Source organism: Engraulis encrasicolus, chromosome 12 (assembly GCF_034702125.1).
Source record: "Engraulis encrasicolus isolate BLACKSEA-1 chromosome 12, IST_EnEncr_1.0, whole genome shotgun sequence".
Lineage (NCBI taxonomy): Eukaryota > Metazoa > Chordata > Actinopteri > Clupeiformes > Engraulidae > Engraulis > Engraulis encrasicolus.
In genome coordinates, this window is record NC_085868.1 from 11,771,500 (window position 1) to 11,794,404 (window position 22,905).

Here is a 22,905-nt window from a genome sequence, read left to right on the forward strand (position 1 = left end):
GGGTGGGAGGGAAAAGAAATCACCCAAAACGTCACATTCCAGGGGAGGGGAGAAAAGAGAGAGAGAGAGAGAGAGAGAGAGAGAGAGAGAGAGAGAGAGAGAGAGAGAGAGAGAGAGAGAGAGAGAGAGAGAGAGAGAGAGAAGAAAGATGAAAGTGAAGAGAGAGGGGACTGAAGGAAGGGAGGGAGGGAGAGAGAGAAGGGACAGGAAGATAAAAGTGAAGAGAGAGGAGACTGAATGAGGAGGAGGAGTAGAGAGAGAGAGAGAGAGAGAGAGAGAGAGAGAGAGAGAGAGAGAGAGAGAGAGAGAGAGAGAGAGAGAGAGAGAGAGAGAGGGGGAGCTCTCTTTCCATCTCAAACAAGCAGACTTTACTACTTGTCTTTATATGCAAAGACAACAAAACCCTTAACATTGCAAAGTTTTAAGGACCAATGAAGACACAATACATCCACAAAAGAGCCCCAGTTAAAAGAACTGCCTCAAACAACCTTGGAGATACAGACAAACAGAGGCAGTGACAAATGGCTGAAGTATTTCATGCTTCAGGCTCTTGTGTTGATGCTGGAAGACAGATTTTGTGTTTTTTTCCACTATTAGAAGCAGATTCAGATGTGAGCTGCTTGTGGAGATTTTTAATATGGTGTCATTCCATATGTGTTGGGGAGAAAAATCTGTGGCAAGGGGGGGGGGGGGACATTGACTGTCTTTCCTACTACAGCTATTGATTTTGTAGCAGACACATACACACGTTGTGCATGTTCATAGAAGAAAAAAACATCAGTCTGTCATACAACTAGGCCTATTGATTTTAATCATTCACATACTGTGAATGTTCATTTGAGAATCAATCACTGTACAGCTCACTCTCTCTCTCTCTTTCTCTCTCTCTCCCTCTCTTACACACACAGACACAGACAGACAGACAGACAGACAGACAGACAGACAGACAGACACACACACACACACACACACACACACACACACACACACACACACACACACACACACAGACACACAGACACAGACACAGACACACATTCTTTTTTTGCCCCATCTTTGCCTCAATGTCTCTTGCGGTTTCAAGAAATTGAACTAATCTGATAGCCATTTGGGCTGTTTCAGCATCTCGTAATATAGGCAGAAGACCAACATCAGAAGAGAGTTTTACTCTGTTCAAAAGTTTATACTCTGCTGCTGACATCTGAAAGATAACCCAAACCATGTGTTTGATTGCACCCAGCTGTGGCACCTCCTGGGAATAGCTGGACCTCAGTCAGACATGTTTTATTTGTTCTGTGTGTACGGGCAGGGCTGCTGCCAGCTTTGGATGGACCTGCGACAAAGTCATTTGAAAGGCCCCCCCCCCAGGTTATACTTTGAGGACCCAATTCTGCACTCCTTGTCCCTGCATGGGCCCAGGACAACTGGCCCATTTGCTCACCACCACCAGACACACTGCCCGTCGGCTGCCCTGCCCTCAGGCACTATATTATATTCTCCAACGATATCCTGTCTGATGGTCTGTTGTGCATCTTTTCTGCTGGACTACGTCTTTGATGTCCCATTGTATTGTCTTTGAATGACATATTGCTACCAGACCTGAATCTGACGAGCATATTCATGGCAACGCATGTCGTGACTGTTCAGAAAGTTACCATGTATTTGCCATTGACACAAATAAAAAAGGGGGCTCTTTTATATCAAGGAAAAGTTCAGCCAGTGCTTTGCCATTGCATCTGTTGTTTATTTATCAAAAACATATTGATATGAAAATAATTTCAATATTCTTCCACAGAATAAAATAACTGAACACATTGCTTAGTGCACAGCACACATTTACAATTAAAACTTGCGTTTTATAAATATTCATTTAGATTAAACAAAATGTTCCTTAAATACACAATATTAACATTATTAGGTGTAATAATTTATCTTATCCACAATACTGTCAAGTCAGACCCACAAAGCCTCCAAATGGCTTTCTGTTACAGTCATTACAATAAAGTTGGAAACGCGTGGTGGTGGTGGTGGTGGTAAGCTTGGTTTAAAAAAGCTTGCTGTGGAAACGCATGTGGGTTGGAGTCATGGTAGAATAACCGTTTGGGCATATTGGGTAGACAGACTGGATGATGAGTTGGATACTGTAGTCCATACTGCTCGTGCTCTTCAAACGTGTGGCCTTCGCGTTCCTTCTTCCATTTCGTGCGTCTGTTCTGGAACCACACTTTTACCTGCGTCTCAGACAGATGCAAGGCCTTGGCGATGGCGAAGCGCTCAAACACGGACAGGTAGTGACTGTTTCGGAAACTGTGTTCCAGAATGCGTAATTGTTCCAGCGTAAAGGCGGTGCGGATGCGCCTTGCCTTGGCCTTTGGCTTCGACTGTTCTGGGAGAGCCGATGCGTCAGCGTCCACTGCTGACACCTGTGTCTGGTGAGGGTCTTCATCATCATCATCGGTTGAATTGAAGGCTTCTTCCGTTGATTCTCCTTGACTTGATTCATCAACTGAAATGAAACATGTTACGCACAGTTAGCACACTATATCTAGCTGAACGAAATGTGTGAATACATCCAAAATGCAACCTCTACATTTAGTCCAATGATAACATATTGCCCTCTCGTGGCAATAACGTATAGACACACGACTGTAGTTCAGGCCTAGGCCCACTCACCGTATTTTGGTTGCGCATAGATGTTTTTGATAGATGTGGCACCAGAAGTTGAATTTCCAGTGAATTTCACTGGATCGAGAATATCAGCAATGGAGAAAGAGGTGACAGCGCTCAATTGCATTTTCCTGGTCTCCTGGTACATGTTGAAAGCTGTGTCTGTGTCTGTGTCAGAATCACCGGTCTTGTCTGGGGGCCTTGCGCACTTGTTCTCCTTTTATACGCACCAGCACACGACACTCACGCTTGTAAAATTAACATTTTTAAAAGGCACTCAAAGGCAATAGAGGTCTGTGAGAACAATGCAAGGCACTATACCGCTTCCTAATAAAAGCGTAACCTCACACAAAGTACACACGTCTTGACCATGGTACCCCGCATGGACACTTGCACATGCAAATGCATGGCCCAGCGGGTGTGTCGGGGACCCAGTTATTTATTGCAATGCATCTGGTTAAAATGTGCCCTTTTCTTTAGAGTCGTGTATTTTTTTGTTTCAGCTCATGTCGTTATTTGCAATTGTGTGATTTTTACGCTCGTAGAGCACGTGAACTGCACTTGTGATGCAAATTAATCGACTCACCCGACAGGAGAAAGCAAAGTGTGGCTCTCCCCCTGGTTGTGCTTTTTAGAAAATGGAATAAAATGCATAACTTAAGCGCAGCGTTCATAGCGACACGCTTAGAGAAACGTTTTGCTTGAAAGAAAAGAACATTAGGCCAATATGACTGGTAAATGACTTTCACCATGAAACGATTTGAAGAGCCGCAGGGCACCAAGGTCAGTTTCCATGGTGCATGGCAACAGGAAACGATTGGTATTAGGTTATATTCATTCAGGCAGTGAACAATTAGCCCTAGGCCTACATCATTTGATGTGAATGTAAAAATAATTACACTGAAAAGTATTTTGGGTTTCTCAAAACGTTCAGCTAAATTCAACCACCCTCTCCCCTAGACAAATGCATCCGTTAGCGCAGTGTAGGCCTAAACTTATTTGATTCCTTGATGTATGCCATGGTCCACCTTTGAATTTAGATCCACACACATTACAGTGCATTGCATGATTCTGTGTCACTATAAGCTTATGCGTGCCTTGCTACTCCAGATAATAGGCCCAAGCCATTTTTACACAAGTACTCAACAATTCTATAAAAAAATTATTAATGTGATCAAGCTTTCTTGATTGTATTGATGTTTGTTCTTTTTGTCACATGCAACCTGATGCTTGACTTTTTTGTTTGTTTAAAGTAAACATTAAACATGCTCTTGAGCCTCGACATTGGAACATCTATTTGACACTTTACTGCATTTTGCATTCCTACTGATGAGCTAGTGCTGTTTCGATCCATTCTCCCTCCTCACTAAGCCATAAGCAACATCCACATTGCCATCAGTGACAGGTAAATAAGTGACGAGCAGCTATCCCCCCCACTTGAGGGTGTCAGAGGGGGCAGCTTGTAAATAATCCTTGAGTTCCCCGGAGGTGGTCATCGGTGGCAGATGCCAGTCCTCACACAGACTATGGCACCACCTAAGGCCACCGGTATTGAGGCAGGAAGACTGGGCCGGCCCACCGGGACAATTAGCAGATGTCCCCAGTGAGGCTGACCCTGGCTGACCCGGCCCATTGTCCCGGGCACGAGGTGGGGGTGAGGAGGAGGAGGAGGTGGACGGATGCTGGTTGTGTGCTAGCTAGCCTGACTGGACAGGACACCCATCCTCCTCTTGCCACTCTGGCCTGCTGTCACAACCAGGCAGGCAAACTAGGCAATCGCCTAGGGCCCACAGCGGATCAGGGGCCCCCCATGGAATGATTGGTTCATATGTATTCAAATGATAGCAATGACAACTTTGTCAGCGTGGCACAGGGATGGAAATAAGCACCCGTCCACCTGCCAATGACGGGTACATTTCAGTGGTGACTGGTAAATATTTCAACCCATCAGTCATTTTTACTGATAAAAACAGTGATTGACTGGTAGATTTTGAAATCTACCTGCCACCGTCACAGGTGGGGAAAAAACTTAAGTTCCACCCCTGGCGTGGCAGGATCTCCATATCAACATCCCCAAAAAAACTACAATGCCAGTGATATCGAAATCTCTCTGGAGGGCACCTCACCCCCAATAGTTTGCCCCCCCCAAGACCTTCTTTGCCAAGGGCCTCCAAATACCTTGGAACAGCCCTGGCTGGGACAGGACACCCTTTTCTTGCCTTGGCCACCTACTGGTTTTACAGCTCTGGAGATGGGGAGTGGGTCTTAGCGGGACAGAGGAGAGTAATTGGCTGATCAGCAAGCACTTACTGAAAATAGGCCAAGATATTAGCGTATTGAATGCACCAGGATGCATTTTAGATGTTGCTGCATTGGATGCGTTGGCATGCGATACAACAGTCCAACAGTTGCCAGTAATGTTGTCTTGAACATAGCAGGTGTTCAACACGTAGCAGGTGTTCATTACTCAACATTGTAAATAGCAGGCTCACTAGGCTGTTTCAGAAACGATCTATTATAGAAAGTAGAAGGCCTGTTATTTAAGGGGGAAAAAAGAGGAGCCAAAGTGCTGGCAAAATTGATAACATTATTTTCAAATTCAAATTCTTTATTAGGGGTTAGCCCCTTGAGATGAACATCGCGTTTTCGTTTGGTGGTCCTCAGCAAGAATGCAACAAATTGTGTTCACTGAGTGCATTTCTTTTTCAAATGCTCTCATAAATTTGTCATTACCCATAAAAACGCCTCAACCGTTTGAACAGTTGGACATTCTATGCCTCATACCTTTTTGTAATGACAATAGCCCCTTTCGAATTTTATTCTTTATTCTGTAAAAATACACATTGGGGGCCTCCCTCTATATGCGTAACGATCACCCCTGAGCAACCACAGTATACCACACAGCATCTCACAGATGGCTGCCAATTCAGCCACGGGGAGGGGACAGAGGCACGACATGTCGTTTAACAACTCTCCTGGGCACATTTAACATTCCTCTGGAGAGGGACGTCCCTCTGAGACAGGGTCCCCCGGCCGGTGACTCTGAGGCAGTCTTTCTCAAAGTGGGGCGTAAGACCCCCTGGGGGGGCGTGGAGGCATCTTAGCGTGTGACATCTGATTTTGGATTTTGGAAATGATTCCTGACTCACCAATAACTCAATAAGTTTAAAGCCCTCACCAACATTATATTATTAATTGTCATGAATTTGAATAGCATAGGAAATGAACACACATCTGCATTCAACTGCAATCCCTCTTTTGTTTAATCTCACCAGCTCGAAAGCATTCAGACCCTCTGAAGGGGGGAATGATGGAAAAAGTTTGAGAACCACTGCTCTGAGGGGACCACTTGAAGAAACGGTCCTGCCTGGACCCCCAACTCTCCGGTGAGGCGTTTATGTCTTTTGGTGGTAATAATAGAGGTGTTTAAGGAGCCATTTTATCACATGCGTTAGGATCTTTGTGTTAAAGTGCGGCTCCTCTGAGGTAACCTATTAATGTTAATAGGCTGCAGTACAGGAGATATAGTAACTCAATGTTCAACCTACTTCTAACTCATTTTTTTTTTATATTTTGAATTGGGTGGTCTGTGTTTGGCTTTAGCTAGACTGAAGGCCTACATTAAATGTGATCATGACGGCACATTGAGATGTTTAATTGGGGAGACAGACATAAGGGAATTAAAAGTAGCTTAACCCACATGCAATTCATTTGTTTAGAACATGACGCACATATTTTTGCTCATTTTGCAATTGGCCATGTTGAGTGCACGCACGCACGCTCGCATGCGCACGCACGCACACACACACACACACACACACACACACACACACACACACACACACACACACACACACACACACACACACACACACACACAAACACAGGAAATACAAGAATATTGATAATCCGAAGGACATTGACCTGAAGTAATAACCTAAGATTTATCAGTATAGACTAATAACAGTTGTTTTTCTGGTTATTAATGTGTGCAACTTGGGGACACACCGATAAAAATATGGCCTGTCCTATTTCCTTTTTCGTCTTTCCTCATTCTCCCTATCCTTTCCTCAGTCCTAGGCCATTTGCCGATAACAGAAACAACTGTTTCATTTGACAATGGAGGGTTGCACTCAGAAAACCTCCTTTACTGCATAAAGTGCTGTGTTAAATGTTCACTGTCACATGTGCATGGTGTTTTGTCGACTGCCAATGGTCATCTCATGTCACCAAAGAACTACATCACAAATAGGACGTGCAATGTTACTTGCAGCTTTTTGCACAAACATTAAGTCTAACTTAATTAGAAAACCGAAAACCGAAACCGTACAATTCACACACATACCGAACCGAACCGTGCAATCCGTGGCAAACCACAGTTCATGTACTGCACATAAAAATATGTAAAACAGAGATCCTAGGACTATCTTATCCAGTCTCTCTGATTAAAACATTAGCATATAATACCAATGAGAGGATTTTAGTGATAAGTCGGATTCTATTAGCCAATTGAAAGAGGGCATTTGGAACGCTCAGACAGCGCACATCAGCTGACGACAGCTTAAGTGCAAGCGCAGGTTAGCCCAAGAGGCGGTTCTCAGACACATGCAAAAGGTCAAATTCAACTTACGCATCATCACTTTATAATTGAAATTGTATAAATATGGTTTAATATTCCCAGTGCATCATTTATTATGAGTAAAAAAAACAACACAGAAGACGAACACGAGAACCGTAGAGAACCGAAGAGAACCGAAAACCGTGACCCTCATACCGTGATATGGACCGAACCGCGAATTTGGGAACCGTACCACCCCTAGTAATTACATAGCTACTTCTACTTGTCTGCTTATTAGCCACACATTGACCTACACACCAGTCAAAGTGGATAGTAAGTTCTCTACCAGCCCAACTGGATTTTCACCAGCATTTGGCATTAATTTAGAGCACTGGAAGAAACCATTGCTTGAATGTTTCCCTTCTCTCCATTCACCATCCTTGTCTAACTAGTAGGGCCTACATTGAATGGTTAGTGATCATGCATGTGCCAACATGCCATGGTGTTGGACAGGATTCTGAGGCACCCTTGTGGCCTAAGTTAATGTAGCCTTAATGTAGAAGTTCTCTTGTAAGAGAGTAGCCTAGGCCAATTAGGCCTATGGCCTACAGGGCTGCCCGTTGACAGCTGACAGCTGACAGGCTTTTATCTGATGTGTTTTAAAGGGACACTGTGAGAGATTTTTAGTTGTTTATTTCCAGAATCCATGCTGCCCATTCACTAATGTTACCTTTTTCATGAATACTTAGGCCTACCACCACCGTCAAATTCTAAGTATTCATCATGGGAAAATTGCACTTTTCATAGGCCCACATGAAAAGGGGGATCTTCTCCATGGGCCGACATTTTGAATTTCCAAAAAATAGCCATTTTTAGCAGCAAAAATTACTGTACTTGGACCATACTAGAAACTATGTGTTTATTACTCAGTAAAGTTTCATGTAAAGATCAAATTTGGCAATAGGCAGCCCAGTTTCAATGAGCAGCATAGTTGCAGTAGGCCTACCTTTTGACCATTTCCTGCACAGTGTCCCTTTAAATAAACATTTGATATAATTTAACATCCCGTTTTTAAATTATGTTTTGAAGTGCGATCCATCATTGATATGAGGAAAGTGTTTATTGACCTGCATCATCATTATCACTGAAAGGGCTGTGACCATAGATGTCATCTATGGTTGTTACGGCCAACAGATGGCAGTGAGGAAACTTTGTAGAACATTTCGCATCATTCGGAACGAAGAAGAAAATATCGCGACTCTTTTTTTGTAACGCGATTTGGGATTTGAAACATGGCGACCGAAGGCGAAACGAGTGCTGCGGCCGTTGCAGAAACAGAGCCAGGGGAGGGGTAAGAATAATTGCAATGGCTTATTTTCTCATAACGATATAGTTTGGTGTTTGCTGTGAAACGTAAGCCAAGAATACATTTACACAGCTCCGCCAAATGTTTCATAGAGGTTCTGCACAATGGATGCTTTCTATGGCAGTCCCTAGTGTAAACAGTAAGCTGGCTAGCCTGCTAACTATCAATATGTCAATAAAATGGATTCTCCAGTTAGATCATCTTCATTTTCAAACTATGTGTATATTGTTATGTATTATTTCATTTTCCCTCTTTAAAACAATACATGTGCAGGGGAAAAAATAGCTTACGTCCCTCCATGTACTCGCCAAGTGCCTGCCTGGTTTGTCGATTGCTTGAGGAAGTCATTGTAGCTTTTGCAAAATCGTAAAGATACATTGTAACCAACGACACAACTCGATTCTTTCAGGGATACTTCGTTTGGAGATATGAGCGCAAATATGGAAACCGAGTCCTCAAATAGCAAGGAAGCAATGGTACGTTGTGGGTATTGTTTACATATGACAATACATGATGGTCCATCCATTTCAGAAAATCAATCACATCAATTGGTGTGTGAACAAGTCAGTGGAAAAATGACACAAACTCGTATAGCCTATCTTTCAGAAGAAATTAATGAAAGGCTTTCTTAATCACAGCCGATTTAACCTTAGGTCAAATGGAACTAAGACATCTATCTATAGGATGGAATGGCCTACTGTTTGTTTTTAATGTTCCATTAAGTGAGTGAATGATTAATTGGGCAACTTCTCTAGGTTTTTTCTGTTTTTATGGAGTAGGAAGGAACTGTGAAGGAATATACAACTTCCCTTTTCAATCTTGACATTACCAGACATATGAAATAATCTTGCAATACAAATAAACTTTTTTGGCCCAAAAAATTGGGCCACGTCAATACTGACAAGACCCTCGTACTGCTGTGTTGCTTGTGGATCAGGAGGGGGCGGGAGATGGTGCTGAGGCAGGGGAGGCCCAGACCGGCTCCGGGGACGAGGAGAGTGGAGGCCGACAGCTGGGGGAGGTGGAGCTGCAATGTGCCCTCTGCATGAAGTGGTTCACCGCAGAAACCTTCAAAATAGACACCGCGTAAGGCTATCACATTTTACTGAATGTACCGGTGCATAATCTTCACTCAAGATTACTGTCCTAGATCCTGGATGTTATAATCGTGTTGGTATGTGATGGTTTTTTTTGGCGTATCTGTTTCTTGTTTATGTCCTTTTGTGAATAGCTTATAGACATCCACATACATAATTTGGACACATTGTCAGGTCATGGCAAAACAGTGAATGATCTTTCAATGCTAACGAAGGGAGTCTTATTTTATATATTGCAATAATAGGAGTGGTATAACACTATTTGATGTGCAATAGATATTTAATGGTAAAGTAACATAATAATACATGACTCTTTTTTCTTGACAGAACCAGCCTTCCCTTCATGACCAACTATGTGTTTCACTGTAATGTGTGTCATCACAGTGGAAACACCTACTTCCTAAGGAAACAGGCCAGTAAGTGGAATTCACATCTTATCCAAATGGCTTGTAATGAACTAGAGTTGCGTGTGTTTTGTGTTGTTTGTCGAATTGAACTGAACTAATCGAATCAAACTAAATTTGGATGGAACATCACTAAATGTTTTCTGCGTTCCATGGCCAGTGCATCAGGACTAATGTTCTTTTGTGTATTTCAGATCTGAAGGAGATGTGCCTCACAGCCCTGGCCAACCTGACCTGGAGGTCTCGCACGCAAGAGGAGCACCCCAAAACCATGTTCTCTAAGGACAAGGTAGATTAGTTATTCTAAATATGCCAGAATTTCCACCTAGCGTGCAAATAATGCATATATTGTTATTGATGTTTGTCACGTTGTAGGGTGGCTTGTATTTGTCTATCTAGTGCCTTCCTTCAGTATTGTAAGCATAGAAAACATTCCATCATTCAGTATTGTTTTTATTACTGTTTGCGTGCGCTTGAATAACCAGCGTATCTCTTGCAGGATATTATTCCCTTTATTGATAAGTACTGGGAGTGCATGACGACTCGTCAGAGGCCTGGGAAGCTGACGTGGCCTAATAACATTGTCAAGACCATGGTAAGACCCGACTGTCAGCTGCACCCAGACAAATGCATATGTTCAGACTGATCAGAATGACCATACTTGATGAATGGCATATGCACGCCCAAGTCTTAATTTGGCTAATGCATATCAGTAAACTGTAGTAGTAATTTATTTTTTTGTTGATTTATGTTGTATGCTGCCTCATGTTGTGTTCCAGTGGTGCTATTACTGTTTAATAAAGAGTCACCAGCAAAAAAAAAACATTTAAAAATGTGCCTTGCTTGTTTGTTTTCAGAGCAAGGAGCGTGACGTGTTCCTGTTCAAAGAGCATCCAGATCCTGGCAGCAAAGACTCTGAGGAGGAGTATCCCAAGTTTGGACTGCAGGACCAGGTACTACCTCACCTCTACACATGACACTGTAGCTTCATCTTTTTGTTGGATGTTGTATTCCTCTCTTGTTCTGTTGATATGCTTTCATAAGTTCTCCTCAGTCCTTGTAGCGTCCATGATGGACTCAAGTAATGCTCAGTGCACAGTTAGTCCTCTGTGACCTGAGTCTGAACTTTTGTACGTTTCATTTCTCTAGGACTTGGCCAACATCGGACCATCATATGACACCCAGAAAACCTCCACATCTGTGGCCTCCACTGGAGGGCAGAATGGTGAGCACAATCAGAGATCCATGGGACCAATAGTCCATAGAGCTTGAAAGTGACGTCACTTCCCCCGATGCCATGGGACCTCAACGGCGTTTTTAGCCGAAAATCGTAGCATGTAATCCAATGGCAGTATTAAAAATGATATTTCGATCCCCTTCAAGTTGCGCCACGAGCTTCGAGTTGCGCCACGAGACGGCCTCGGAACAAATCATTGATACTTCTGCATGAATAATCCTTATCTAGCCTCTTAAACAGCATATTTGTAGCCCAGCGCATATAATGACTGAGATCAGAAGATATTTACTCGCTACCATGTTGTTAGATGATCAGCTTAGGTCCCGTGAAATGCGGAACTAAGGGGCGGGACTTTCAAGCTCTATAATGATTTCACAGACTTCTCCATTACTCGGTCTTGTATAACATTCATGAAAGATTGTCTACATTTAGGTCACCACTACAGAATGTTTTGATGTATTAGTTGCATTCTTGAAATCTATCTCATACTGTATGTCCTAGCCAGGCCGTGCCCTCCTAGTGACGCAACAGCTTCAGCGTTGCTACCAGTCAGGTCAAGAGTCAATGCAAGTACTTTCTGAGTTCCCGCAAAATCGGGAACTCCTCCCACTTTGTTGGGAAGCAAACAATCATTAGCAAACCAAGGGAGGCCGTTTGGGAAATGCCTTTTGGGAAATGTTAATTGTTATGCCCCCCCACTCTTCTTGGTATCTTTGTTGAGAGACTTGTAATGGCTTTATATTGCGTTACAGGTGGACCAACGTTCTCAGGTGAATATGTGTCACCATCTGCACTGTCAGATGTGGCTGTCTGCTACCTTTTTTAACTGTAACCTCCCCTCAACCTTCCCCCAACCTTCCCCAAACCCTTGCTTTCTTGCTCCTGAGGGGTATACTAAGAAGCTGGTTCAGGAGTAAACCAGGTTAAGTAAAGAGGTAAATCATATAGTAGAACAGCCCGTAGTCCTCATTCTCTTAGAAAATGAGGACTCGGGGCTCTTCTATTAGACGATTTACCTCTTAACTCAACTTGGTTTACTCATAGACCAGCTTCTTAGTATACCTCGCTGGTCTCGTTCCCTCCAGCTTGGCCTTTCTGTTGTTGTTGATTTGGTTCTCTGTGTGACGAAGAAGGAGCTCTAGTGGTGCTCTATAGAGCATCGTGTCTCGTCTCCGCTTGCTCCAATTGGGGTCTCGGCTCTTTGACTTGTCTCTCTTCACAGATCTGGCTAACCCTACTTCTCCCCTATTGCCTGTGTGTATGACCTCTCTGCTCTCTCCCTGTCTGAGCTCGCTCGCGCCTGCCAAAAAAACCCACCCCTCACAAGCTCGCTATCTAACTGCCATAGCCCTAGACCCAGTTAAAAAGCTTGATCAGTGATGGATAATGCAGCTTCAGAAACCACTGTCCACTACCACATTTGCTCTAGCCATTCAATTCAATGAGTTTTGTTAAATATAAGTTATTTGTAGAAATGTTTACTCTGATAGAGGTTTACTCACTGTCTCCTCACATGGACATTGTAGTAATATCCGTGTAATTCAATGCCATGAACAATTAGAAATACAATGGTGTTGCATAGGGTGCCACTGAGACAATATACATACACTATAGGCACGCGATGACAGGCAATATTATACAATCTGGCACAATATTTAATTCAGCCAAGTTGAAACTTAATGAAAAGGAATGATCTGGACTTGCATTTGGCACACTGTGGCAGAACAAAGTTGTGTGGACTATGTGGTGCTGGATTGTGGCCTGCAAAGCCAGTCTGTCAATCACTGCGCTAGGGTCAAAGACGTCTTTGTCATTCAGTGTTACGGACACCTTCCGCCGACTGTAAATGAAAAAAAAAACATGATTTTTAAATTGTTTCAAGTTAATCGATGACAGCCGAGGCTTTCATGAATTGCCTAACAATAAATGAATAAAAAGAGTCAGTTACAGTCAGCAGAAGGCATCCGTTACACTGAATGACAATGCCATTTTGCACATCTTTGACCCGCTAGCACCCTTGAAGGGGCTTCATAACTTACTAGCACTTCACCACCATAAAACGGGAGGTGGCTAAGGCAGTCAGATGTAGTGCACCAACCCCTCCTAAATGATCCAGCTGTCTGTGCTCCCCAGATTGGAATACCTTTGTGTGGGTTATGTTCTTGATGTGATTAGGTTATAGTTTCATTCTGGTAGCGTTTGTGTGTAGTGTGCATGTGGTCTGTGTTTTGGCAGGTATCAATTTGGACATATACTGTACTGAAATGTGTTGAATTCAGACATCTGTATTAATAGCAGTAGCCCCTGTTCAGTAATTCAGCCACTTGTGTGTACAATTTGGCATAGTTTGAAGTGCGATTTGGTGTAATGTGATGACTCGATGGAATGGTGATTTTGGGAAGCTGAAAGTGACAGGTAGAAGGGTGGGATGTGGGATGGAATGCCGTTGTCAACTTGCATAAAAAGCGTCCTTGTGGGTGGTATTGTACATTATGACACGGCTAAGCCCAGGGTTCCCACGGGTCATGGAATTTCTGGAATATCATGGAATTTCAAAAAAGTTTTTCAGTCATGGAAAGTGATGGAATTTGACAATTTTGAATGCGCAGTCATGGAATATCATGGAATTTTCTGAACAGCTGTTTAGAAGCAAAAACCTTTTTGTTTGTTGTATAACATTGTTTCTTACTGATTATACTACAGCGCTTCGCCACAGACGGTTTGGTTTCGCCATTGACAGTAGTTTCGCACTGTAATGTGCAACATTCTAGAATGCAATGAGCCCACTGAACTCTGGTGGCTCGGCGTCGTCTCGAGGGGTGAAGATAATCTTCTGGGTTTTTTTTTACACTTTTTAAAATGTTTGAACTTCATTTTTTTGCGGAAGTGGTCATGGAAATTCTGTTTCTGGGATCTGGAAAGTCATGGAAAAATCATAGAGTTTTATATCTGAATTAGAGTGGGAACCCTGTAAGCCGTCCCTCGAATCAAGGCTCCCTGGTCAGGTGCTCAAATAGGACTTTAATTTTCAGGTAATTAAAGAATTACATATAGCAGACGTCTGCTGTGGAGAAGTTGAGGAGTAGAGATGAGAACACGGATGACGGTTGTTAATCACCTCTGGCTTTAATTAACTTTAGGTTGGCCTAATTTTGTGTCTAAATCCTGGCGTCCTGGCCCTCCACTTCTCTGCACAGCATATGCTTGTGGACTTAACCAAACCCAGACCTCTGTCTGTCTGTCTGTCTGTCTGTCTCTCTGTCTGTCCTGGGCTGTGCTGAAATCTTTCCTAAGTTTGTCAAATCTGCTTCTGAAGTCTAAAAACTGCCTGTGTGTGTTTTGGCTGCCAATAAGTGGGAATTCTGTCCTCTGGTGTGACTATTACTGAGAGAAAGTGTGTCCGTACGTGCGTGTGTCTGTGGGTGTGAGGGGGAAAGAGAGACCATTACTGTGGTGTCAGGGCTTATGATTATGGATGCAGAGAGGAAGTGGACACATTTGCATGTGAGTTACTGTGTAACAGAGGTTGTGTGTGTGTGTGTGTGTGTGTGTGTGTGTGTGTGTGTGTGTGTGTGTGTGTGTGTGTGTGTGTGTCAGTGTGTGTTGCTGAATACTGAGGTGTGTGTGTGTGTGTGTTGCTGAATACTGAGGTGTACCCCTGACTGTGTGTGTGTGTGTGTGTGTGTGTGTGTGTGTGTGTGTGTGTGTGTGTGTGTGTGTGTGTGTGTGTGTGTGTGTGTCAGGTGGCATAGCTCCTGGAGGGACAGGTAAAGGCAGAGGGGCCAAGCGCAAGCAGCAGCAGCAGCAGGACGGTGCCACAGCTGGTACCACCAAGAGGACTCGCAGGTACGCGCGCGCACGCACGCACGCACGCACGCACGCACGCACGCACGCACGCACGCACGCACACACACACACACACACACACACACACACACACACACACACACACACACACACACACACACACACACACACACACACACACACACACACAACACTTAAACACATGTTCTCTCTCTCTCTCTCTCTCTCTAGAGCAGTGCTTCTTAACCTTTTTTCTTGAAACACCCCCCAACCTGTGCCCAAGACAAGCCGCGCACCCCCAACCCAAACATTTACCAGTCCCTCCAGTTTTTCGCGATTCAGCGATCGCGTGGATTCATGCAAATTCAATGATATTCCGCATAATTTCACGATGCCACGTAATTCCTGTAAAGCCGCATTTTTCCGCAAATTTTCCCCTTTGTCCCCTTCAACATTCTGTTCTGTGGAGTTTATAGGCAGCTGGCATCCAGCATGCATACTCATCAACTTTGAGCTCCCAAAATCCGGGAAAATTACCATATTTTAAGCCAAAATCCGGGAAATTTTCTAAAGACCAAATTTTGACAGTCAACGGGATGACAGAGACAGATCGGACGGTGCGTTCCACTCTGCTTTTCACAACAGCGCGCGTGCAAAGACAGATCCTGTCTAAAATCCCTCAGCACACGTTTTACAGCGTGGAGAAACAATGCAATGAAAACAAAACTATGAAATGAGCGCAATGCGTTTCTTCTTGTTGTTTTGTCGCACAAGTTGTCTGTTCGTGCAAAACTTCGTGCTGGTACAGGTTGTGATGGTTAATCGCATGATTCGCTGTTCCGAGGCTGTGTTATGCGTTGCATGAACTGACGGTTTCTGAGGAAAAGAGTGGGCGCACAAGCGCTACGGAGCTCGAGGTTGATAGCTCGTATTTTCAAGGAACTTCAATTCTTGGTGGTATCTGGCATAGCCTACCGTCTTCTGGCAGGTAGCTTGATAAGCAAGACCCTCGTCTCTCTCTTCAAGAGGGGGTGTGGCTCGTCGGACAGGGACGTGGGTAGCCTATAAATAGCTGGACCGACTGTGTTTTTTGATAATGTGAAAAATCCGGGATATTTCCACCTGAATTACCCCCATGGCCAAATGTAACTTTTGTAAATGTAATTTGTGTTGGGATTTCTACAGAAAATTAAAAGGAAGTGTGTTTCTGAATCTCTCTCTCTTTTGTCTTAAGCCTGCTTAGACTGATTGTGGTTTTCAGTTACCAAAAAACCCAGAAAGGGCCGCAAAATCTTTGCAAAAAAATGAGAAAATGCCGCCACAAAATCAGACATTTTGACCGCAAAAATCACAAAATCCCAGTGCAAATCCTGGAGGGACTGAAAATTTACATGTGTATACACACTAAAAATGATTTAAGTGAATAATTACAATGATTCTTGCTTCAGAAATTAATTCATACTTTAATGACATGTATTAATTTGGTCTTGATTTGAATTATAATGTTTTGAAGCACAACCTCAACAAAATTCTGCACCCCTTGAAATCTCTGGCACACCCCCAAGGTGTGCCCGCACCGCAGGTAAAGAACCACTGCTCTAGGTTTAGTGTCTGTACACTATTTTGCAACAGACAGAAGAAACTAAGCGGTTTTGATGCAATATATTGCTGCTCCCTGAACACAGCCGAGTTTGTGTTTTTTAGTCTTAATCACATATGGAGAATTGTCCCTTTCTACACACTAACATGTAGTTATTAGTTTTTCCGCGATATCAGAGATACACAATTACTGTATGTAGTACACAAATGTATCTGAAACATTGACAACTTCCTTTTCCAGTTCTTCCTTTTCAGTGACAGCGGTACCCCTCTTTGAAGCCCAGAGAAATGCAAGTGCATCTTCTGAAATTCTCTCTTCCTTTTTTTTCCCCCTCCCGCAGTGACCCCCTGCTTTCGGCCCAGCGCCTGCCCCCGCACGGCTACCCGCTGGAGCACCCTTTCAACAAGGACGGCTACCGCTACATCCTGGCCGAGCCCGACCCCCACGCCCCCGACCCAGAGAAGCTGGAGCTGGACTGCTGGGCAGGGAAGCCCATCCCGGGAGACCTGTACCGGGCCTGCCTGTATGAGAGGGTCCTACTGGCCCTGCATGACAGAGGTACTACAATACATTACATTAGGTACTACAGGACAGAGGTACTACAATAGTAGAGAACTAGAGATACTAAAAAGTAAACACTTTGTTCTGGGCCTGCCTGTATGAGAGGGTCCTACTGGCCCTGCATGACAGAGGTACAGGAGTAGAGATGGGCAGGTGGGATTTTCTATAGTTGGGCGGTGACGGCGTTATGTCTGTTCTTCTGCCTGTTGTTTCAGCTGCGTCACAGGTTCAGCTCAATGTGAGTGGCTGAAGTGGCGGTCAGTAAAGATGACAGACATATTTGTTTATCCAATCACATGCAAGGATTTTTGATAAGGAGCCTCATTCGAAAACGTGTCGGTTGTGAGGGGTACCCCAGATGGTATCGTGAAGACCAAGGTACTGTAAGAACAAGAAATACATAGGCCTGTTCGCAGCTTTTGGCTGAAGGGGGCGCTGAAGTGAAGCAATCTCTGTTCATTGGAGCCAAAATGTATAACCATTCGAAGGCGGCTCTTTGGAAGACTGGCCATTAACACCTATGCAAGCACTTCCCTGCACTGGTAGTCTAGGTTTCCTTCAGTTGACTACTACAATAAACTTGACATTGAATCAGTCACTCTTCACAACACATTCACATTATAAGTTGGACCATTCATTTTGCTTAAAATATCACTCAGGTTTTTGCCATTCACCATTAACCCCATTAATCATTTTCCCTGAATAATTATGTCTCACTCACAAAGAAACAAACTATTAATAATATCAGCATCCTCACTGAAGAATGAAATGGTTGAAACTAATCTATGTTGATGTTATCAGCTCCGCAGTTGAAGATCTCTGATGACCGTCTGACGGTGACCGGGGAGAAGGGCTACTCCATGGTGCGGGCGTCTCACGGGGTCCGCAAGGGCGCCTGGTACTTCGAGGTGACGGTGGATGAGATGCCGCCCGACACGGCCGCCCGCCTCGGCTGGTCGCAGCCTCTTGGTGAGTCTGTGGAGAAATGGGAAGAAAAGGGGCCTTGCTATGCAAAAATGCCCACTTGCATGTTTTGAATGATTATGTTTAGGTCTTCGTTGCTCTTTCAATTACTGTGCAGAATGAAAATGGCTTTTGTTTGGTGTCATCAGAAATTTGAGAATGTCTTTCATTTCTGGAAGGACGTCAAGACACAGGCATCAAACTGATATGAATAAAGCCAATGATTATTGCTTTACATTCCTGATCATGTACACATATAATTTCTGTATCAGTAATCTGCACTATTTGAGTCGATATGGCCATTTAATCGTGTGTATGGAGCAGGAAATGTGGGTGGATGGATGAATTGATGTATTTTTGTACTTAAAGGGACACTGTGTGAGATTTTTAGTTGTTTATTTGCAGAATTCATGCTGCCCATTCACTAATGTTACCTTTTTCATGAATACTTACCACCACCACCATCAAATTCTAAGTATTCATTATGACTGGAAAAATTACACTTTTCATACATGAAAATGGGGATCTTCTCCATGGTCCGCCATTTTGAATTTCCAAAAATAGCCATTTTTAGCTGCAAAAATGACTCTACTTGGACCATACTAGAAAATATTTGTTTATTACTTAGTAAACTTTCATGTAATGATCAAATTTGGCAATAGGCAGCCCAGTTTCAATGAGCAGCATAGTTGCAGTACCTTTTTTGACCATTTCCTGCACGGACACTGTGTGAGATTTCTAGTCGTTCATTTACAGAATTCATGCTGCCCATTATTATGCTTTTCATTATGACTGGAAAAAATGCACTTTTCATACATGAAAAGCGGGATCTTCTCCATGGTCCGCCATTTTGAATTTCCAAAAATAGCCATTTTTAGCTGCAAAAATTACGGTACTTGGACCATACTAGAAAATATTTGTTTATTACTTAGTAAACTTTCATGTAAAGACCAAATTTGGCAATAGGCAGCTCAGTTTCAATGAGCAGCATAGTTGCAGTACCTTTTTTGACCATTTCCTACACGGTGTCCCTTTAAATGATTCTATGCTGAGAAATGAAGGATCATGTCCTTCTTCCTCCATGAACGAAGTGTTTTAAGTGTGTGTTAAGACTTTGTTTGCTCTGCCCTCAGGTAACCTGCAGGCCCCTCTGGGCTATGACAAGTTCAGCTACTCGTGGCGCAGCAAGAAGGGCACCCGTTTCCACCAGTCCATTGGCAAGCACTACTCGGACGGCTACGGCCAGGGGGATGTATTGGGCTTCTTCATCGAGCTACCCGACGACACGGAGACCGCCAAGGCCCTACCAGACACCTACAAGGACAAGGTAGGAAGATGGCAACATCCAGACGGATGACCAGATAAAAGGTATTGTACATCAGGGGTGGAACAGGGGGGAAAATGTTTCCCCACCAGTCACTGTGGCAGGTAGATTTTAAAATCTACCAGTCATTAGCTATTTTTACCACTAAAAGTGACTGGTGGGTTGAAAGATTTACCAGTCAGCCCTGAATTTTACCCGTCCTTGGCGGGTGGATGGATGCTTATTTCCAACCCTGTTGTACATGGGTCAACAGGGACCCACATGTGTTTTAGCAAGCTCAGGAGTCTAGGTGTGGCCGTGTCACGTTTCTTTGGTTACTGTTATGAGGCCATTTTAGGTGAACTGCATTACAGCATTAGTTCTGATTCAGGAACTTTTGTATACTTTCTGTTGAAGGTTCATGACGGTTCAAGAATACTTTTTTTAACCAGTTTTGCTACAACTGAACATGGCCCTTTTTTGGGAAGGAAGGAAGGGGGTCACCTTTATTATTCAGAAAGGACAGTGAGACAGACAGGAAATGAGTGGGGAGAGAGAGATGGGGAGAATCGGCAAATGACCTCAGATCGGGAATCGAACCCTGGTCGCCTGTGTTGTGTAGTAGTGCAGTGCACTTGTTAAAATGTTTTTTTTCTTTCTTTCTTTTTGCAGGCATTGATCAAGTTCAAAAGCTACCTGTACTTTGAGGAGAAGGATTACGTGGACAAAGCGGAGAAGAGCCTGAAAGCGGTCAACACCAGCAGAGTAAGAGCACAGCACTGAGCATGCATTCAAAATTCCACCCCTGAATGTCTTGAGTACATCGAGTATATAAAACAAAATCTGGGGATTGGGAGAGGTCGTCATTTTGATTGCTTTTTTGTATAAAACCCACCTGCTATCGCTGCATCAATAGTGCTATATAAAATGCATTCTCCCTTGCCACCTTGACCACTTTAGACCTACAAAATGTCATCAGTTCATGCACTGTATCTAGCAACCATTCAGGACTTCAGGTGATCTCAGTGGTGAAAATCCATCCACCTGTTAAGTCGTTATTGCGTTAACACAAAATATCTTCAGGCGAGGTCAAGACAAAACCATAATACTGACCCCTACGCACTCGGGGATAAAATATTTCTGGTATTCATTGACTGGCAACCTGGATTCACTTGTTACAATCCAGTGCTACACATTCCAAATGACCTGATTTTACCAATTCAAACAGGTGATCATTCAACCAGGTAATCACCCTGGTTAAATTGGACTGGTAAAATCAGGTCATTTAGAAATGTGGCACTGGATTGTCACTAATGAATCCAGATTGCCCAACGCTGCTGGGATTCAATGCCTCCATCTGTCTGACTCTCTGTCCGTCCGTCCGTCTATCTGTCTGTCCAGATGGTGTTCTACAAGAATGTCGTGTTTTGTGCACTTTGTCTTGGGGTCAAGAAATGTTCCAGTATTCAGGGTTTTTGACTACTGTTGTTTCTTCTACGTTTGTCTGTTGTTTCTCTTGGTGTCCGTGTCTCTATCTGTCTGTCTGTGTTCCTGTCTGTCTGCATGTCCAGATGGTGTTCTACAAGAACGGCGTTAGCCAGGGCGTGGCCTATGAGAACCTGTTCGAAGGCCTCTACTTTCCCGCCATATCTCTCTACAAGAGCTGCACGGTATGCAACCTCAGCCCTGCCAGTCGCTCTCATCTCACATTACACCAGGAAGCGAGCTCATCAATTGGTTTCCTCCTTTGTGTGTGTTTGTCCTGTTTGGCCGCATCCTTGTGGGTAGACTAGTGAATGTGGTGATGTCTCAACTCAACATTCGCACTCTCTGTGACCTCTCATGGTCTTGCAGGTGTCTGTGAACTTTGGGCCGCACTTCAAGCACCCTCCGAAGGACAACAAATACCAGCCCGTGAGTACAAGATTATCATATCATAAATAAGGATCGATTTGATGACATGGCTTGTGGTGGAAATTCAAGCAGTACTAGTGTGAATAAACAAAGATGCCAAAGTATCTCAATGTGACTGGACTATATGCCATTGCTGCCATTCTGTCTGAGATTCTGACCTCTACCCATTTATACCTTTTAAATTTCACTCAATATTGATGCAGTTTTTTTCCACAAGCCACTATTTGCACTTTAGATGAACAGATCTTGTTTTAGATTCTTGAATAGATTGTTCACCAGGAGTGGTCTGCTTCCCATCGACATTTGAAGAAATATAAAACGTGGATATTCCAGCCTCAATTTGAAAGTGATGTATGCATGTCCTTGTTTGCAGATGAGTGACATGGGCTGGGGTGCTGTGATCGAGCACACGCTAGCAGACATCCTTTACCACGTGGAGACCGAGGTGGACGGCCGCAGCCCTCACTGGGAAGGCTGAACATTGGACACATAGACCCCCAGCGTTCCATTCACAGCCCTCTCTCTTTCTCTCCCTCTGTCTCTCAGCTCAGTTGTATGCAGGGAATTTTCTGATGGAAAATGAAATATGGGGAGTATTCGATTTGCTTGACTTTGCTTGACTACACTTGACTGAGTATTCGATTTGCAACACAAGTCATGTGAACTCTACTTTTAACTCCATTTTCCGTTTACACACGTAACCAGAATATTCTAGAAAAAAAAAATATTGACGATATTCCATTTAGCATCAGAATACCCCCGGCATGCAACTGCGCTCTCACTCTCTCTCTTTCTCTCCCGCGCCCTCCCTCCTGACCTTCTCCAAGTCGTATCCATAGCAGCACTGTCCTCGAACCCTGCTCCTCTAAACTCCAGTATAACAGCTGTTACAGTGTGAACTTCTTTCATACCGTAGACCCAACACCCTAGACCTGCATAGACTATATACCCAAAATTATAGCTGGAACAAAAGTTTGGCCTTTACTTTTCAAATCTTTTCTTTAAAAAAAACAACATATATTACCAAAAGGAAAAGGACCTTGTTCATCGTTTGTTTGATGGTGATGGGTATAGCGGTATAGTGGGTAGATTGAATGGGTGGACATAATTAGTAGTGCTGCATACTGTGCCATATAGTGAATGGGTTCTGATAAGTCACAGTGTTAACTGCGTTTCTCATCCCTTGTGTAGTACTTTTGAATAGTACTATGGGCTATTGATGATGACAAGCTGTGTGTGTCAAAGAGCACGTCGCAGTTGTTTCTGAGAGGAGATCGGTTGAGTGATTATTGTATGTCTTTTTAGTGTTAAAAAGCTTGTGTGTGCGTGTGTGTGGTAGATGTAAAAAAATGATTTCTGTTCTTTTGTATTTTGTTTTTGTTTTATACAAAAAAGGTTTTTAATAAAGGCAAATTAAAATAATTTCAT

At 43.5% G+C, this 22,905-nt stretch overlaps 1 protein-coding gene across 2 annotated transcripts; it reads left to right on the top strand.

Moving 5' to 3' along the window:
- The first annotated feature begins 8,505 nt into the window (after nucleotides 1-8,505).
- On the top strand, nucleotides 8,506-22,899 carry ash2l (ash2 like, histone lysine methyltransferase complex subunit). Of its 2 annotated transcripts, XM_063211647.1 has the most exons (17): nucleotides 8,506-8,576; nucleotides 9,001-9,067; nucleotides 9,529-9,677; nucleotides 10,016-10,104; nucleotides 10,287-10,381; nucleotides 10,592-10,687; nucleotides 10,950-11,045; nucleotides 11,242-11,317; nucleotides 12,082-12,099; nucleotides 15,073-15,175; nucleotides 17,077-17,294; nucleotides 18,099-18,266; nucleotides 19,394-19,587; nucleotides 20,236-20,328; nucleotides 21,135-21,233; nucleotides 21,418-21,477; nucleotides 21,851-22,899. In XM_063211647.1, the coding sequence occupies exons 1-17, from the start codon at nucleotides 8,518-8,520 to the stop codon at nucleotides 21,953-21,955; spliced, it is 1,785 nt and encodes a 594-aa protein (XP_063067717.1). In that variant the 5' UTR covers nucleotides 8,506-8,517; the 3' UTR covers nucleotides 21,956-22,899. The 2 variants fall into 2 exon arrangements, with proteins under 2 accessions (XP_063067717.1, XP_063067718.1); XM_063211648.1 differs by lacking the exon at nucleotides 12,082-12,099.
- Nucleotides 22,900-22,905: the final 6 nt, after the last annotated feature.

Coding starts and splice junctions, on each gene's coding strand:
- ash2l (XM_063211647.1), top strand. CDS start 8,518: ATGGCGACCGAAGGCGAAACGAGTGCTGCGGCCGTTGCAGAAACAGAG. Junction 9,678..10,015: donor ACCTTCAAAATAGACACCGC/GTAAGGCTATCA, acceptor TTTTCTTGACAG/AACCAGCCTTCCCTTCATGA. Junction 10,105..10,286: donor CTTCCTAAGGAAACAGGCCA/GTAAGTGGAATT, acceptor TGTGTATTTCAG/ATCTGAAGGAGATGTGCCTC.